Source organism: Ogataea parapolymorpha, chromosome VII (genome assembly GCF_000187245.1).
Source record: "Ogataea parapolymorpha DL-1 chromosome VII, whole genome shotgun sequence".
In the NCBI taxonomy this organism is placed as follows: Eukaryota; Fungi; Ascomycota; class Pichiomycetes; order Pichiales; family Pichiaceae; genus Ogataea; species Ogataea parapolymorpha.
The window spans coordinates 824,056-841,922 of NC_027860.1; the positions used below are offsets into that span (position 1 = coordinate 824,056).

The window sequence follows — 17,867 nt, forward strand, 5'->3', positions numbered from 1 at the left end:
AGACTGTCATCCCAACAACGGTGTTTCTTCTGGGTTGCGGCCCCTGTAGTACAGACACATGATCAGGAGCACGAGTTGCAAATTGGCGGCCGTGAAGTAGGGCAGCCAGCTGCTCCACGATGAGCCGGGCTGCATGAACAGCGTAAAGCTCCACAGGTATCCGCCTGGGGTCTGCAGCAGCATCATATGCATGGAAAGCGTTCCTGCGTGTTTCAGCGTGTAGGTGGTATGGATCTGGGGCAAATACTGTGCCGTTGCGAGGATTGTGGACAAAATTCCGCTGAAATTGGCGAAAGCCATTGTTTCGTTGAAATCGGCGTTGAAAAAGAGGAAGTAGATTGCGAGGGCGGCGTTGAGTACCACGTAAATGAGAAACCAGCGGTACGCCCGGCCGATCTTCTCCTCATTCGAGCCCGGAACATCTATAGGGGGCCTTGTGAGGTATGCGCAGAGGATCAGGATGAGCGAGTAGCCAACGGCTTGGGCAGCAACCTGGATAAGGCCAAGTTGGGAGTAAATGCACTGGAATTTGTTGAGATCGGTCAGACAGCATTTGCGTGCGGGAGAGCTGACCAGCAGCAGGTTAACAAGAGAAGAGAAACCTGACGTCGATCCCAGCAGCAGGAACAATGGCGAGAGACCCTCGCTGGTTCTTCGGTTCACGATCTTGAGGTGCTGGGGGATGTAGGACACGTAAATGCCCAATGCCAGTAGAGAGCCTATCAAAAATCCAAATCCGGACGGATTCTGATAAATAGCACAGGATTCCATTATACTATAAAATTATTATTATTTTTTGACAGAAATAATCCCCAAAAGTGGAGAAAAATAACTTATCTCTCCTTGATATGACGCTTCCTACGGCTTTTGCAGAGACCACGCGGTTTTCCATGTCCAGCGCAGAGATGCGGATCCGTGTGCTCAATCTGTATAGACGGTATTTGAGACACTCGCGGAACTTTGTCAACAACTACGACCTGGACGTGCCTGCCTCCCAGGTCAAGACGAAAATCCGTCAGGAGTTTGAGAGACAGAGATTTGTCAACGACCTGGCCGTGCAGAACGTGCTGTACATGAAAGCGCAGATGGAGTTCCAAGAGCTAGTGAACTTCTGGAAACAGCAATGCCACGTGATGATGTACTTTGAGCCGTTCAGCTCGTACGACAACACCGCCAACGACTCCTTCATCGACAAGTTCCTCAAGGGAGCCAGTTAGATAGCGTGTCTATTTTATTATCTATTTATTTATCCGGCCATTGGAGTAGGTGTTGAGTCCCGACTCGAGGCTGCCGATGATGCGGTTGCATATCTTGTCGTCGATCAACTTGATGAAACGCACGAGCTCGAACGACGTCTCGAAATCTTTGGTCAGCACCAGTTTCACAAGGATGTCGTTGATGAGTTGGACGTCCTTCTCGCCGATCTTCTCGTCTGTCTGCTCGTAATTCAACATGATGATAAAGTAGTGCGCCGACAGCTTGAAATCCTTGTCAACGTTGTATATTTTGGAAAGCATGTCTCGCGGAGTCTCTGAGTACCGAGTGAAAAACGTGGACCAGTAGTGGACCTCGATCTTTTTGAGACAGTTCAGGTACACCGGATACTCGATGCCCGTCATTTTGATGAGCTTTATGAGCCGGTCAAAATATTCCGGCCCGTCGTCATGGCCCTCGTAGCTTTTTTGAATGTAATTCATCAGCAGCAGCTCCAGAACAAACACAAAATGCTTGAACCGGTGGAACCGCTTGTAGATCGAGGACAAGCTCAAGATGTTGTTGTTGTTGCCCTGGTCCACCTCGAGATTGAGCCGAATATAGTGGTCCAGCACGTTATTGAGGTAGTTTTTGCGCGTCGGCTCCACCTTGAGGTTCGAGCCCTGAGCCGAGTCAATTTCGATGCCAAAAATCATGTTCTTGTCGCTCAGCATTGTGAGCGGATAAGAGTTGGTGCCGTTAGACTCCACCACCAGCACGCCGTTTTCGCGCACCTGTGTCTGGTTGCCGGTCTGGACGGCGATGGGCAGGATTTTCATCATATTTTTCTCGTTCGTAAAGTCGTATAGCCAGATCTCGCAGCCGTCAAACACAGCCACCACGTTCGGCGTCAGCTTTGCCACGTACTCCACGGTCGAACTCACGTGGTACGAGTGATAAACGGCCTTTTCGCGCACTGATAAAACTTCCTTGCGGATGTACGCCAGCTCGCAGTTCGACAGCACCAGCAGGTCGTCTTCGTTGATTTTCACGACAGCCCTGAAGTTGCGCACCACCGACTCGATGTCGTCTTCAAAGCAGTTGCGCAGCTGGTATACGTTGGATTTTTTCAGCAATATAGAGCTTGCGCTGCGGCCCTGGCTGTTGAAGCTCATTTTCCATGTGTAGCAGTTCAATCGGTCGCTCATGACCAGCAGCTCATCGCCGGCTATGTCAATGTTGAGATGCAAAAAATTCTCGTCGAACGGGGTCTCCGCAAAGTTGAACCCCCATACAATCTGTTCGTACGTGAATGGGACACCTTTGCTGAGAACCTTGGTGGAAAATAAAATCACCTCCGACTTGGCCTCGGTCTCAAAAGTCTTGGACCCTAGAATTAAATGATTTTTCCACCATGCACACACGCGTACCGGGTTGATGTCCGGTTTGTCGCCCTTCTCGGTCAGTTTCAGCTCCTTCCACTCGTCGGTCAGCAGACTGTACACGAAAACATCGCTGCTACCAACAAGACACACATTGTTCCCGTCGTCGCTCATTGCGCAGCAGCGGATCTCGCGGTTGTTGATGTAGAACGAGAGCGGCAGCATCACATCCAGCCAGATACTGGTTTCCTTGTTGGTCACTGTGGACTTGCCCTTTAGATGGTCCATAAGATTTTTGTCAAGTGCGCGAAACAGCGAGAGCCGGTCGGCGGCCATCAGCACGGGCCGTTTAAACGTTGCCGAGCTCAGGAACCGCGAGTGGTTTAAAGTGATCAAATTCAGTTTGTATAGTTTGCTGCCAACTGAAAGAATCAGCTCGAAATCGTTCAGAAACCCGATGTTGTCGGGCCTCAGCCAGGCCGCGCTCTCGTAGTCGTACGTCGAGAAATTTAAATTCCCCAGCGTCGAATACACGTTCCAGCCGTTCTCGTACAGCGCGACCAACGAGTCGCCGTCCGGGCTGAGCACTAGGTCCCGTAGCCCGTGCGAAGAAACGTGTTTTTTCACCACCTTTAATTTTTCCACCGTCATGTTGCGCAGCAGCTGTACCACCACGAGGTCCCCGTTCTCAAGCCCAAAATAAGCCAGGTTCTTGAAATGGTTCACCAGACATTTCACAACCTTGCCGTCCTCAGCATGGTGCACCTGCTCACCAACGAAGTCCACGTTATCGGGGCCCCCGCGCTTCTGGACTATCCAACAGCCACCATTCTGGTCCAGCCACAGGAAACAGCCCATTTCGTAGCTATAGAACAGTTCCCGTGTCACTGCCCCACTGTTGCTTTTGTACCACTCCAGCTCGTTGACCAAAATGAATTTTATGTGCTTGCCCTCGTCCTTGGCGTCGATGTCGGACTGCGACGGGGAAGACGCCAGCTGGATCAGCTGGAAAGCGTGCGGATCGGAGTTCACCAGCAGCAAATGTCCATTGGAAGAAAAGAAATAGTCTGCCAGCGGGCTTTGAACGTTCAGAACAAGCTTCAGACGAAGCCCATAGTCGTAGTTCGGCAGCTCCATCTGGTTCTCGCTAAGAAGCACATGAATAAAGCTCTTCATCAAATTGTCCGGTCCGCTCGCACCATTGGCCGTCTCTGTTAAAACAGGTAGTCCGTTCTGTATAACCTTGCCTTCTGTGTTGAAAATCGTGAGTAGCTCGTCGCTCAGCTCGCTCCGAAGAGTGAATATAAGAAGTATGTTTTTAGAAGTCTCCACTGCAAATTGTTTCCCACTTGGAGAGCGCTTGATCTTTAAGTTGGACCCAAACTCTTCCAGCGAGTTGTTGGAACGTATATGGGCTCCAATAGGAGCATTTGTCCGAGAGTCAAATAGGTACAGCGACCGATACGTCATCACGACGTACGGGAAGTTGGGAACGTTGGTGACGACCTGGAGAATCGGGTCGCGGTGTGGCGTCGGCTCGTACGTTATCATCACGGAACGGTCTTTGGAAACCGGCCGCGCGGCCAATTCCTGGACCTCGGGTAGCGTCTGGCAAGAGACAACGAGGTTGGGCCAAAACATTTAAATGCAAAAAATACTTGGAACACAGCCTTGAACAGAAAACAAGATTATATCTGATTACTTGACAACTTAGGGGGGTATATTGAATAAAACTAGTCGAGACAGATTTCTGGCAGAGTCCCATTCGTATGTCGTCTGCAAGTGTTCGGCTATCAAAAGCAAGGCACAAGGGGGGAATCTCGCATTAACCCAAAGAAATGAAACTCAACCAAGCGGAAAATTAGATACCTTGCACTTACTCCATCATATCCTCCAACGGAGCCTCATCAGCGTAGTCCAATTCCTCGTCAATGTCGTTGGAGTCCTGGTATTGCTGGTACTCGCTGACAAGATCGTTCATGTTGGACTCGGCCTCGGTAAACTCCATCTCGTCCATACCCTCGGAGGTGTACCAGTGCAAGAACGCCTTTCTTCTGAACATGGCACTGAACTGATCGCCAACTCTTCTGAACAGCTCCTGGATGGAGGTCGAGTTTCCAATGAACGTGGCGGACATGTCGAGACCCTTTGGAGCAACAGAACAAACGGCAGATTGAACGTTGTTTGGAATCCATTCGACAAAGTAGTCGGAGTTCTTGGTCTGGACCTTGTGCATCTCGTCCTCGACCTCCTTGACAGAAACCTTACCTCTGAAGAAAGCAGCAACAGTCAGGTACCTTCCCTTTCTTGGGTCGGAAGCCGCCATCATGTTTTTAGAGTCAAACATTTGCTGGGTCAGTTCAGGGACAGTCAGCGATCTGAAAGATTGCGATCCGATGGAGGTCAGCGGAGCATAGCCAACCATGAAGAAGTGCAATCTTGGGAATGGCACAAGGTTCACGGCAAGCTTTCTGAGATCGGAGTTCAATTGTCCTGGGAAACGGAGCGAAGTGGTGACACCAGACATAACTGAGGACACAAGGTGGTTCAAGTCGTTGTAGGATGGTTGGTTCAATTTCAAAGTTCTGACGCAAATGTCGTACAAGGCCTCGTTGTCGATACAGAAGGTCTCGTCCGAGTTCTCGACCAGTTGGTGGATAGACAAGGTAGCGTTGTATGGCTCCACAACGGTGTCGCTGACTTTTGGAGAAGGCATCACAGAGAAGGTGGCCATCATTCTGTCTGGGAACTCCTCTCTGATCTTGGAAATCAAAAGAGTACCCATACCAGAACCGGTACCACCACCCAAGGAGTGGGTGATTTGGAAACCTTGCAAGGAGTCGCAGCCTTCAGCCTCTCTTCTGACGACGTCCAAAACAGAGTCAACCAGTTCGGCACCTTCTGTGTAATGGCCCTTAGCCCAAACGTTGCCCGCGGAAGATTGGCCGTATATGAGATTATCTGGTCTGAACAAGTTACCAAACTCTGACGATTTGACAGTGTCGATGGTGCCTGGCTCCAAATCAACGAGAACTGCTCTTGGCACGTATTTTCCACTGCTTGCTTCGTTGTAGTAGACGTTGAGTCTGGACTTTTGGATGTCGTCTGTTCCGTGGTAGTTTCCGTCAGCATCTAAACCGTGTTCGCCGCAAATGGTTTCCCAAAAGGCAGCACCCTGATACGTTAGCACACATAAAACGCGTCGAATATACTTACAATCTGGTTACCACACTGGCCAGTAGACAAATGGATCTGAAAACAGTTAGTATTTGGTTCAAACACCCACCACACGAAACTTGTGGTGGGTTGTGTATTTTTGGGCGGACACAACGCGAGCACGCGTCGCAGACCAGACCTGGCACACTTACAATTTCTCTCATTGCAACTTGCGGTGTTGTTAAAGCTTAAAGACCTTTTTAATTCTAATGGTTTCAATAGAAAGGCCGTGGTATCTTGTTTTAACAAATGTAAACAAATGAACTACTGCTTTGGAAAAAAACATTTGCCAACGCCAAAATATTTGGCCGCGCACGCCTTGTTTACTTTTTATTAATGCATCCGAGCTATTATCTTTCCAGGGCTCCAAAACCAGGGAGCTCATGGAATATACACTTTGCTGTACCCGTCAACCTTCGACCGGCAGCACACGCACTCGTTGAAGTTGCGCACAAACAGCGACACGCGGCAGCTCTCGCAGATCGCAAGACACTTGCACGGCCACAAGATCACCTGACGCGCGTTCACGTGACAGATCACGCAGTTACCCAAATCTTCGTCATGGACGACGCGTTTCTCCCTGATGAGGTCCATGAGGCGCAGGTCTGGCGTGTAGTTCTCGCTGAACCTACGCCGCGTGAGCGTGGACGACGAATGCAGGTGCTGTTGTAGAATGCGGGCAAACTGAATCTCTTCTGGCGACCGCGGATCGACTAAAGACTCCAGGTCCTGTGCAGAAACCAACTGGCCAAGCTCGTTTTCGGCGCCGCTCTCGTCTTCGAGCTCACTCTCGCTCTCCAAAATTTCAGGGCTGTAGTCTGCCGAGGAATCGAAGTCCGACAGCTGGTAGCTGAGCAGAAGCTGTGCGTAGTTTTGCTGCAACTGTTGCTCATCGAGCTCATCAACGTTCACACGCTCGCTGAGCAGCATCTGAGCGTTGCGTTCGCGCAGCCTGCGCCAGTCCTCCTCACGCACGTCGCCCACGACGCGGTCGTCGTCGGCCACAGAGTGCTGTCCCCAGACCAGCCCGCCAAGCATCTTGGCGAACCCAAACAGTAGTCGCCGCATATCCTGGGTCCGTCGCATCACCATCCACAGCTTGGACTGTTTCTTCCGCTGCTGCAGCTGGTGCGCAGCCAGTTCCGGATGGTTGTCGATTTTTCTGCCGTATCCGGGCTGTGCAGCCTCGAGGTAGGTGGTGGCAGGCACTTTGATGGTGTCGAATTCCTTGACGTAACTCTGTTTGGACGCGGCGTTGATGACAAATGTGCCCATGTTGATCAAGGCCGTGTAGAAATCGTCTGCCAGGGAGACGTCGATCGAGTCGAGGTGCTGGGTCAGCGTGCTGAAGGTGAGATCGGAGAACGAGCCTTTAAACAGCGCCGCAAGCAGGAAAATCAGCAGACTGGACACTATCACGAGCAGCGTGATCATCTGCGGCAGGTAGCCCATCACAACGGTGAACGGCATGTACGTGATTCTGCCGGATATAAACGTTTTGGTGTACAGTGTCAGTGTGAAGGTGCCAATAAGCATGGAAAAAATAAGCCGGTATTTCTGCTTGTCAAAGAGACCGAGCAGATGAATATTGAGCTGGTGTGCGAGCGCAGTGGCCCCGATGAGCAAAAGTTCCGTCGACGGCCGGTTTGCAGTCTGCACTTCCTGGAACGCCAGCGAGTACTCGAACAGCGTGAGCCCGTTCTCGATGCAGGGCTCAGACCCGCTCGTGACGGCAACAAACGTCTCGAGCACCTGGCTGAGACACAGCGCCAGGTAGAACGGTTTCAAAATTGCAGGCGTCGGGCCGTAAAATGTTGTTTTTTCGTCTTTAAAGATTGTCGTTCGCGCAAAATACTCCGGACTGTAACTGAGCCCCAGAAACGTGTAGCTTGCAAAGGTGTCCTTGTCGAAGTCGTAGTAGCGGGGGATCAGCTTCTTAAGCAGCGGCGACTGTGTGTATAGCTTGAGCGCGGAAAGAAGTCCGTAGCTGCCCTCCATTAGCAGGTAGATCGCTGTCAGTCGCAGCAGGATCTTGGACACTCTTGGTAGTCTTTTGTTGGTTCTTGTGCTGGCAAAAATGACTATACGGTTGAGAATGGTTGCTGTCAGCATGCACAGCAGCGCAAATGGCGAAATGCAGTACGAGATCATGGACTTGCTGCGATTCCCAGGGATCCCTGCCTCGTTGGATTGTTCGACAACGGCGTCTGCAAACGCATCAAATAGCCGTTTCACCAGCCACGAGGACTTGAGATGGTCGGGTGAGCCACCGCTCTGCGCCGGAGTGACGACCGAGACTGACACTTCCGGGACTGCGGTCGTCATTTGAGGGAATGGGCAGATATTTAAGAGCTTACCAATTTTTAAAAATACAACACATCTTTGCACTGGCCATATGCCATCCAATTTTAAAAAGAGTGGGGGGCTAGGTTTCGTTTCTTCTCCTGCACCTCCCTCCGTTGGTGAATGTCCAAGATAGGAAACCAAACATACTTGTTCTCGACTGCAATTGCAGAACCAGCAAATGTACGAAGCGGACCGGCTATTCGAGAAACTTTCGTCGCCAGCACGACTCGGCTCGGCGCAGGGCCTCGAACTGGACGTTCCCTCTGTCAATTCGCTCGTGTCGAAAGAAAGTGAAATTGACCAGGGCTCGGGAGGAACGATCTTTAAGTGTCGTTTGAACTCGGATCGCAACCAAATAGTCGTTCTCAAGAGCTTCAAGCGCAGACCGCAAGAGTCCATCGAGGCGTACCTGTTCAACTCGCTCAACGAATTTGCCACACTGAAAGCCGTCCAGGGACACGCCTGCATACTGGGTGTTTACGAGTTTCTCTTGGAAACGGGCCAAGACGAGCCGTTCTACTCCATGTTGATCCAGTATTGCAAAAACGGCGACCTCTTGTCGCTGCTGTCCAAAGCTCGAAAATTGAATTTGCAAATTCCAAACCAAAATAAGGACTTCCTTTTCCTCAAGTGCGCACAGGCGATCAAGTTCCTTCATTCGAAAAATATAGTACACAGAGACATCAAGCCAGAGAATTTTCTGATCGATGAGAAGGGTGAGCTCAAGCTGGGCGACTTCGGCAACGCTATGGACCTAAACCGCATAGAGAGCTACACGATAACGTCAGAGTTTCTTTCGCTCGGCACCACCTCTTTCAAATCGCCAGAGCTGTATCTCTATAAAAGCATTCCAGACGACGAAATTGACGCAAAGAAAATTAATTATAAGGCCATCGACATATGGGCCTTGGCCATCCTGTACTTTAACATCGCCATCCTACAGAAACCATGGGCAGAAGCAACTTCCAAAGACTATGAGTTCAAAAAATATAAAAGTAAATATGAGTTGGCGTCGCTCAATCAGCTAGATTCCTACCAACTGAACAAGAACCTGGACTCGACCTTCTTGAAACTGCCAGAAATTAGCAGACAAACCATCGTAAAGATGCTGAACCCGGATCCAGATGGAAGACTCACCGCCAACGAAGTTCTCAGAAGTGAGTGGTTGATCCAAGTCAACATATCGCTCGAGGAATATGCGAAGAAATCCTTATCGAAAGGGCGAGATGACGAAGTGTTGCGAATAATCAATATCTGATTGCAAAGCATCACTCCTCAATCACAGCAATTGCATTGAGCGAAAATAAATATAGCGAAAATGCAGATCAAAAGAGGCTCAATACAGCACCATTGAACCTAATTGTCCCATGTTCTTCGATTGGAGATTGAAAGGGTCTCCGTGCGTAACTAAGTCCACTGTATTCTGTGTCTTCATTATGTCAGTTCCCAGTGGATCGAATAATTGGCTGTGCTCCATTTTTGTTTGCGTAAGACGGTTCTCGACATCCACGTCGTCGTCCAGATCTGGCTCCTCAGAATCGGAGTAGTACAGGCCAGATAGTGGTACTTTGGACTGCTTTTTCTCCGCAGAGTCAGTAATAAGCCCCAGTATCTGCATGGATCCAATCAAATCATTCATAAGGTGCTGTTCACTAATTTCAGTTGCGCTCTTATAGGAAAGAGATCTGGGGTTGGAAGTTTCCTTGTATAATAGATTCAAGTTAATGTCTTTGGAATACTTGCTTTCGTTGATGTGATGATTGGGCGGTGTGATGAAAGGAAGACAGCACACTGCCAAATCGTTGTAATTGAGACAGATTAACTCTCTGTCCTTCTCCAAACCGGCTTCTTTAGTGCTATCCTTAACCAAATCTTTTCCCTGTAATTTTTTCTGTTTGGTAGCAGATTGGGTTTTACGCTTTCCAAATCTTCTGTCCTGTCCTCCCATTTGCGAAGATGATGAGCACATAACAAAACCGCAAACGAAATTCGAGGGAACGAACTTGCTATTTAAAGGGGAGAGGAAACAAGACGAATCACAAGAATCGCAAAGTCAATATTGTGGTATTCTTCATGTATGGATTTGTGACATGCATAAATTAGATACATAATGTTACAGAATTTACATAATCCATGGGCCTGAAAGCATTAATCAGTATTGTGCCATGCGTAGTGGAACCTGGTCAGGGTAATACCGTTGAAGATCCAATTTACCCGGCCGAATGCAGAAATGGCTGACCGAGCTAGGCAGTTTATTTTATCGTTTTAGGAAAGTGCTGCCAAAATTCAATAAAATCGACCCCAGCTGCGTCATTTTTAGCCAATAAGAATTGAAATCATCATTACGTAAACTGGGCCGACTGGAAGGGCAAAAAAAATCGACGTTTTCCCATTTCCACAAAAGAAAAAGTTAAACCTATCTCTATCTTCAACCAAGTGGATACCTTGCCATAATACTATGCTCTATCCCTTTTAAAGGGTCGAATTAATAACTTTAAGTGCCAGTCAATTTGTTCTCTCAATTTGTTGACTTTGATACGCTTTTATCGCTCCAATATATAATAAACATCAAACCGTCTATCAACAAACAGCAAGGTTTTCCCACTGGATTGGGTACTAGAAGGATCATTTTAGAGTCTTTTATTACCGTGTGAAATAACTCAAGTTTACTACGTTACGTAGTCTACAGATTTCCAAAGTTATCGAGTGTTTACAACGTTTTATCACTGATCGACTTATCAATTATCTCCATTCGGCTGTTTGGCTCAAACTTTTTTTTTTCAGGGCTATAGCGAAAAACGCGTATTTTAGGTGCATAATATTATCGCCATAACAATGTCCGGAGAATTGGAAACGAAGCTAAATAATACGTCGGAAGACACATTGACTCCGAGCACCAGGGAAGATAATCACGATGAGCCTAAGCTAAATGAACAAATGTCGAATCTGTCATTGAAAACATCTAACCTCATACCGAGTGCTGTGTTGAAAATCAAGAATGTGCCATCGGATACCACATTAAGGGAGGCGTTTCTCATTTTTTCACTGTGTCTGGATGAGGTTGTCTTCGTCGATATTGTCCATGAAGTGGACTCGCCAACTCATGGATCGTCTCCCGTGCCGTTGAATAACGGCACGATCTCGACATCGCTTTCTAGTCATGGTTCTGTGTCATCGAGCCCCGTCATCATCGCCAAATTCAGCTCGTTGAAAACTGCGCAGCAAGTTGCGCAGCTTCTTGACGATAAATGCTTATTCAGTACTGCATATCAGCCGGTCAACGTGGAATTGGTTAACGACCAACTTGATCAAACTTCGTCATTTGCTAGTTCGCCTTATGCACAGACATCGCCATCCCACAACTCATCAGCTCTTCCGGTAATCAGCTCGCTCGGCCCCCCTCAGACATCGAATATTGGACTTAATAAAAGACCTCCGCTAAGCACGCAAAGATCGAGATTTCTTTTTAGCGATCCATTTTCAAATCATAATAATCCAAATATTCCTCCAGGCTCTTCCACTTCGTCAACTTCATCATCAGCATCGCAACCACAAACTGTTCCGTCCCAACCGACTTCAGCCCTGCCAGGCGGATTGGTACCAGGGCAACAGAGCACTGCTCCTGTGGCATCAACGTCATCCACGCAGAACGTTTTTGATCAACTGACCTCGCCTTTGTTGGCATCAACAAGTAAAGGTGTGCTTCTGATGGACTCGCATAATGAGTACGACCAGATGGTCAGACCGTGGTCCACGGGAAGCAATGGCCTACCGTCATCGCAGCATAATCTGAGTACATCTAAGAGTGGGTCCTCTCCCGCAAATAATACGCCGACTAAGAACATCCCTGAGTCGTTGACCATCAACACCGGTCTGGCTTCCTCCCTTCCGACGGGATTACCCACCCCGATCACAAATGAATGGGACAGAAGAAGACAAGGATCTGCATTTTTCAATGGAAATCAATCGACGCCTGCCACGAGTGCTCCTTCGCAGCCTAACGGAACACAGCAATCGATGCTTGTTAACGGAGCTTCAACGCCTTCAATCACATCGCCTCCATTCCAGCAATCGTTGGTTCAGCCTACTCAACAGCAACAGCAGCAGCATATTCCCGAGTTGTCATTGTTGGCCAGAGTGCCTCCACCTGCGAATCCCGCTGATCAAAATCCACCATGCAACACATTGTATGTTGGTAATCTGCCACCTGACGCTACAGAGCTTGAACTTCGTACTTTGTTCCAGCCACAGAAAGGTTTCCGCAGGCTGTCCTTCCGAACGAAGCAAAATACAGGTAACGGATCAAGCTCGCATCATGGACCAATGTGCTTTGTTGAGTTCGAAGATGTTGCTTACGCTACACGGGCTTTGGCAGAACTGTATGGTCGCACCCTTCCTCGTGCCAATGGATCTACCTCGAATAATAAAGGAGGAATCCGCTTGAGTTTCAGCAAGAATCCACTAGGTGTGAGGGGTCCAGGCCAGAACAGACGGGGATCCAATAATCCAAGCTACGGTTCCCAGAATAATACAACGCAAAACGGCAATGCTACCGGGGCTGCTGTGCAGAATGGTGGAAGTCAGTACAATGGATTCCAACAGTTTTCCTATCAACAAATGCCACTTTCCCAGTATCCGAAATGAGCTTGGTTGTCGATTATGAATTTTCCATTGTATTACTAGCTCTTGTTATAAGTTTGTCGATTTTTCCAGCGAATAAGGGACATTTTCCATATCATTAAGTGTGTTTATTCAGTTCTTTTGCTTGCCATATTTCATTCTCGTATGAATTGCATATATTTTTGCTAACCATTTCGTCCGTATGGTAACTAATCGATTTTTGCGCATTGGTCGATGCCGGGGTAGTCTGGCACGTCGATGTTCCATTTTTCTGCAAATGTCTTATCGATGAACCTTCCTCCCACATAATGTAACGCTCCCTTCTTTAAAAGCTTTGCACATGGTTTGGGGGCTGTAAGAGACACGAGCAGGTCAGGCTGGTAATCCGAGATTTCTTTGGCAACAGGGCCCTCGTCGACATCCCAGCCGGACGGGATGTCTACGGCGATGATTTTCTTCTTGTTTTTTTGCGCCTGTAGCATGCTTTCGATGACTGCGTCGAAAGGTTTGCGGATCGGCGGCTTGAACGAGAACCCAAACAGTGCGTCCACGATCAGGTCACATGACTTTAGCTCTGGCGTGAGATCAGACACAAATGGAACGTTGAAGTTGCGTAGCTGGGTGGTGAGTCCAGTGAATATTTCTCTGTTTGTTGGCTTTGGATAGTATACTTTTGGGGCGTAGCCGAACAACTTGAGGTGTCTGGCGGCCACAAGGCCGTCTCCACCGTTGTTTCCTGGGCCGCAAAGGATCAAGCAATTTTTGGTGGAGGAAGGTGGATATTCTTTGTAGATGGCCTGTGCGACGGCCAGACCTGCCAATTCCATGAGCTGGTCAATTGTGAAGCCCATTGTGGACATGAGCTCCTGATCCAGCAGTGCTGCACGGGCTGCCTCGATAGTTCTAAAAGACATGGAGAGATAATTCAGGAGATTGAGAGACTGCCCGATTTGAGCATGACAGAAAATCAGAGCTATTTGGACGCGTGAAAAAACAACAAAAAGGACACTCATCACCAGCTTGTAAAATGTCCAAGAGAAACTCTTCTGCGGTGCTGAGGCGCCAGAAAGACCTGAAGCGAGGCATCCGGTTCACGGTGATGGTGTGCGGGTGCGCGGGGACTGGCAAGACCTCATTTGTGAACTCGCTTCTCGAGAGAAACATTCTTCCGCACAGGTACCAGTATCACAAGCCGACCGGAGAGGAGACGATCCGCAAGACCATTACGTTTGCCAACCTCAGCGGAGTGGTTTCTGACGCCACCGAGTACGAGAGAGTCTTTGATCCGGAAGTGGCGAATCAGGAGCCTGGAATCTCCATCACAGAGACCTCTGTTGAGATCCTGGACGAGGACGACTCCAAGCTGTTGCTGACGATCATTGACACGCCAGGCTTTGGTGACAACATCAACAACGAGGTGTGTGCTACGGAAATCATCAATTTCCTCGAACAGCAGTTCGATCTCGTCCTGGCAGAAGAGACCAGGGTCAGAAGAAACCCGCGGTTTGTCGATACCAGGGTGCATGTCTGCCTATACTTCATCACGCCTACAGGCCATGGGCTGCGAGAGCTGGACGTCGACACGATGAAGAAGCTGTCGAAGTTTGTGAACGTGATTCCTGTTATTGGCAGAGCCGACTCGTTCACGAAAACAGAGCTTCTCAATTTCAAGAGAAACATCATGCAGGACATAGACCATCATAAAATTCCGATCTACCAGTTTGAGTACGACGCAGACGACGACGACGACGTCGTGGAGGAAAACCGGTATCTGAGCGAGATGCAGCCGTTTGCCGTGATCACCTCTGACGACGAAGCAGAGATCAACGGCGTCAAGACCCGCGTCAGAACCTATCCATGGGGGTCCATCGACATTAACAATACCGAGTACTCAGACTTCCCGGTTCTGAAGTCTGTTCTTCTCGGCTCCCATCTACAAGACCTCAAGGACATTACGCACGATTTCCTGTACGAGAACTACCGTACTGAAAAATTGATGAGTGTTACCGAGCTTGAGGAGCTGCGTGCTGCTGAGGCCGGAGGAATCGTGTCGGAACCACCTTCGATGTCGAACCTCGCCGATATTGCCAACTCCAAGTCCATGGCCAAGTTCGATGCGCCTTCGCAGAGAATCTCGTCTATGCTGTCCACAGGAACCACAGGCACCACCAAGATCACCAAGGACAACAAGGTGGACTCTGTGGCCTCGAAACTCAGTGCAACCTCGCTGACAGAGCCCCCAGAGATCATCAAGGGCAAGCCAGAGTCAGACTACTCGTTCCAGAAAGACGACGAGCTGGCCTCATTGGTGGATGACAAGGAAGAGACGCCTGTGGGCGCTGGACTTGCGGGCTCGAACGCAGCAACACCGACCACGACGCCTCGGCTACCGCACTCTCCTTCTGTCTCGTCTCAGTACTCTGGATCTCCATCGATTAACGCCAGACAGCTTCGTAAGATCAGTGAGACCGTGCCTTATCTGCTCAAGCATGAGACTTTGATGAGTAAACACCAGAAACTCGAAGAGCTGGAGCGGAAATCTGCGCAAGAACTGGCTAAGCGTGCTGCGGAGCTGGAGAAGAAAGCCATGGAACTGAAACAGAGAGAGAAGCTGTTGAAAGAGCAGTTAGCAAAGAAAGAGAAGCTGCTTGCCAAGGAAGAGCCTGCGGACACTACAGCGGATACCGCGAGCTTTGTAGCTGGAGACGACAAGGAGCAGTAGATATATTTAAATGCACAGAAAAAAAGATAGCACCGACGCGTCGTCTGTTTTTTTTTTTTTTGCCAGTCGAACGCGGACGATTAGGTAAAGTCGAAAAACCTCACATTTTTGAACGTTGTCCTAGACTTGTGCAATATTTCGCGTCCACACCGCTTCCGAGCTTTGTAATTATATCCCCAATGGATGCTGTACGGCCAACCTCGCCGCGGCGCGTGAAGGTATACACGCTGGAAGATGATAAGTGGGTCGACCGGGGCACAGGGTACTGTTCAGGAATGCTGGAGGGAGGCCCCCATTTCCTTGTCCGAAACGAAAATGACACCTCCCAAACGCTACTGAAGGCCACAATCGAGGGCTCTACGCAATACCAACGACAGCAAGACACGCTAATTGTCTGGACAGACAGTCAAGGAAACGACTATGCTCTTTCGTTCCAGGAGCCAGACGGCTGTCTGTCGCTATGCGAATTTCTCATCAACATCCAGCACACAATTGAGCCCAACATATCGCTGGTGGCTGTGGTATCGAACGGCCAGGACGGCGAAGTCACAGAGGTGATTGCCGGCCCTGTGCCTGAGCCATGTTTCCCCACCGACACGAACCTGGCCGAGCTTCTGGAGCTCTTGAATCAGGGCGCAAAGTCCAACAAATTTAAGGAGACTTTGCTGGATTTCATCAAAAACGACGGCTTTTTAACGAAACTCATTGAAACGTTCCACAGAAACGAGCAGAACAAGAACCTGATCAACCTCTACTATTTGTGTGATATTGTCAAGACGTTGGTTTTCTACGGTGAGTCGGCCATTATGGAAACATTTGTGGACGACGACGCGATCGATGGCATTGTCGGAATCCTCGAATACGATTCCGAGTTCCCCAACTACAAGACAAACAACCGACAGTACCTTGCTGAAAAGACTAGCTTCAAAGAGGTGATCCCGATTCAGAGCGACGAAATCAAGGACCTCGTAAAACGAACTTTCCGGCTCTATTTTCTCAAGGACGTGGTGCTGGCCAGACTGCTGGACGACGCGTCCTTCAACTGTATTTCGACCATGATCCATCTCAACGAAGACCAGATTCTCAAATTCATTCGCTCGGATCCCGAGTTCCTGCCCGCCTTATTCAAGCTATACGACGACACCAACGACCTCAGTGTGTCCAAGGCACGTGACGGAATCAAGCTGATCCACCAGTTCACTCTCATTGCCAAGAAGTTCCAGCCCGTGCCGCAATCCGAGTTCTACAAAGCCTTAATCGACCAAGGTCTAGTGAGACTCATACAGTTCGCATTCAAAGACTCCGCCACAGAGAGCCGAATACTGGCGACGGAGCTTATTGTCACCATAATAGAGCACGACGTGCTTCTGTTCAACAAGAACGAGACCGAGATCGACACCACTTTGATCTCCATCCTTATCGAAGTCCTTTTACAGGATCCCAACGTTGGACTGAAAACACAAGCATTCGAGGCCATCAAGGTTCTTCTGGACCCTGCAAACATCGCGCAATCGACCCTGCCCTTTAATTCGACTCTCGGAAATGCAGACGGCAACATCGACACGAGCCTCGTGGAATCTGGTTATCTCCAAAGTTTTTATAAGGGAGCTGCAGAGAAATTGTTTTCACCACTTGAAAAGCGCATCTCCAGCCCGTCAAGCAAATCCACCACCATCACATACTCCAACCTGTGTGAGCTGCTCAACTTCGTGGCAAGAGAGCACGACAGAGCCTTGAGCAAGACGTTTATTTTGGAGCACAATTTGCTTCGTGGAATAGGCAATCTCCACCGCAAATGCTACTCGTTGCAATTACGGCTTAGTGCCCTGCGTTGTATCAAATCGATCATCATGCTGGACGACGAGGACTATGTTCGCTACCTTATTGAGAACGACGTGCTTCATGAGTTTATGAGCATGTTGCGAGAGACAGCTCGGCAGAATAATTTGGTTAATTCTGCTTGTCTTAGTGTGCTCCATCTTGTGCTACAGAACAAAGCCCTTATGAACTTCAAGGCGTTGCGCAACTACTTGGTGGCTAAGTATTCAGACACATTGAGTCTCGACCCTATTGGACTTGAATTGATTGCATCCGGCGAAGACGCACGAGAACAGTCTTTGCAGGCCGAGGCTACAGAGGTGAGTCCCACGTCTCCAGATATCCCCGATGATGTCGAACAAGAGAACTCTCCGCTGACATCGAAAAACGCTCGACGGATCGAAGATGACCTTGCGACGCCCGAAAAGAAGAAGAAGTTGAATAACATCATTCTTAAGGCAGGAAAAACGTTTCGAATTAATAATTACACCGAAGAGGAGGAAGCTAGCGAGACGTGAGAAAAAAAATTGTGGGGAATAAATGCATGTGAAATAACTACCTTCCCAAAC

General features: G+C 49.0%; 11 protein-coding genes across 11 annotated transcripts; 5 read left to right on the forward strand and 6 right to left on the reverse strand.

Annotated features, from left to right (window-relative positions):
- Positions 1 to 6: 6 nt before the first annotated feature.
- On the reverse strand, positions 7 to 771 carry HPODL_02850 (uncharacterized protein; the record flags this gene model as incomplete). Its single annotated transcript, XM_014077172.1, has 1 exon — positions 7 to 771. One exon carries the CDS (start codon positions 769 to 771, stop codon positions 7 to 9), a length of 765 nt encoding a protein of 254 aa, XP_013932647.1.
- A 77-nt stretch (positions 772 to 848) lies between these two features.
- On the forward strand, positions 849 to 1,217 carry HPODL_02851 (uncharacterized protein; the record flags this gene model as incomplete). Its single annotated transcript, XM_014077173.1, has 1 exon — positions 849 to 1,217. The coding sequence occupies one exon, from the start codon at positions 849 to 851 to the stop codon at positions 1,215 to 1,217; it is 369 nt and encodes a 122-aa protein (XP_013932648.1).
- Positions 1,218 to 1,238: 21 nt separating this feature from the next.
- Positions 1,239 to 4,217, reverse strand: HPODL_02852 (uncharacterized protein; the record flags this gene model as incomplete). The annotated part of the gene is made up of 1 exon (XM_014077174.1): positions 1,239 to 4,217. The coding sequence occupies one exon, from the start codon at positions 4,215 to 4,217 to the stop codon at positions 1,239 to 1,241; it is 2,979 nt and encodes a 992-aa protein (XP_013932649.1).
- Positions 4,218 to 4,452: 235 nt separating this feature from the next.
- HPODL_02853 (Tubulin beta chain) lies at positions 4,453 to 5,956 on the reverse strand (the record flags this gene model as incomplete). Its single annotated transcript, XM_014077175.1, has 3 exons — positions 4,453 to 5,751; positions 5,793 to 5,828; positions 5,945 to 5,956. The coding sequence occupies 3 exons, from the start codon at positions 5,954 to 5,956 to the stop codon at positions 4,453 to 4,455; spliced, it is 1,347 nt and encodes a 448-aa protein (XP_013932650.1).
- Positions 5,957 to 6,173: 217 nt separating this feature from the next.
- On the reverse strand, positions 6,174 to 8,117 carry HPODL_05349 (putative membrane protein; the record flags this gene model as incomplete). The annotated part of the gene is made up of 1 exon (XM_014077176.1): positions 6,174 to 8,117. The coding sequence occupies one exon, from the start codon at positions 8,115 to 8,117 to the stop codon at positions 6,174 to 6,176; it is 1,944 nt and encodes a 647-aa protein (XP_013932651.1).
- Positions 8,118 to 8,316: 199 nt separating this feature from the next.
- On the forward strand, positions 8,317 to 9,396 carry HPODL_02854 (uncharacterized protein; the record flags this gene model as incomplete). Its single annotated transcript, XM_014077177.1, has 1 exon — positions 8,317 to 9,396. One exon carries the CDS (start codon positions 8,317 to 8,319, stop codon positions 9,394 to 9,396), a length of 1,080 nt encoding a protein of 359 aa, XP_013932652.1.
- Positions 9,397 to 9,474: 78 nt separating this feature from the next.
- Positions 9,475 to 10,107, reverse strand: HPODL_02855 (uncharacterized protein; the record flags this gene model as incomplete). The annotated part of the gene is made up of 1 exon (XM_014077178.1): positions 9,475 to 10,107. One exon carries the CDS (start codon positions 10,105 to 10,107, stop codon positions 9,475 to 9,477), a length of 633 nt encoding a protein of 210 aa, XP_013932653.1.
- Positions 10,108 to 10,973: 866 nt separating this feature from the next.
- On the forward strand, positions 10,974 to 12,782 carry HPODL_02856 (Protein WHI3; the record flags this gene model as incomplete). The annotated part of the gene is made up of 1 exon (XM_014077179.1): positions 10,974 to 12,782. One exon carries the CDS (start codon positions 10,974 to 10,976, stop codon positions 12,780 to 12,782), a length of 1,809 nt encoding a protein of 602 aa, XP_013932654.1.
- Positions 12,783 to 12,967: 185 nt separating this feature from the next.
- HPODL_02857 (NAD(P)H-hydrate epimerase) lies at positions 12,968 to 13,672 on the reverse strand (the record flags this gene model as incomplete). The annotated part of the gene is made up of 1 exon (XM_014077180.1): positions 12,968 to 13,672. One exon carries the CDS (start codon positions 13,670 to 13,672, stop codon positions 12,968 to 12,970), a length of 705 nt encoding a protein of 234 aa, XP_013932655.1.
- Positions 13,673 to 13,785: 113 nt separating this feature from the next.
- On the forward strand, positions 13,786 to 15,480 carry HPODL_02858 (One of five related septins (Cdc3p, Cdc10p, Cdc11p, Cdc12p, Shs1p); the record flags this gene model as incomplete). Its single annotated transcript, XM_014077181.1, has 1 exon — positions 13,786 to 15,480. One exon carries the CDS (start codon positions 13,786 to 13,788, stop codon positions 15,478 to 15,480), a length of 1,695 nt encoding a protein of 564 aa, XP_013932656.1.
- Positions 15,481 to 15,659: 179 nt separating this feature from the next.
- On the forward strand, positions 15,660 to 17,816 carry HPODL_02859 (Serine/threonine-protein phosphatase 4 regulatory subunit 3; the record flags this gene model as incomplete). The annotated part of the gene is made up of 1 exon (XM_014077182.1): positions 15,660 to 17,816. The coding sequence occupies one exon, from the start codon at positions 15,660 to 15,662 to the stop codon at positions 17,814 to 17,816; it is 2,157 nt and encodes a 718-aa protein (XP_013932657.1).
- Between the last annotated feature and the right edge of the window lie 51 nt (positions 17,817 to 17,867).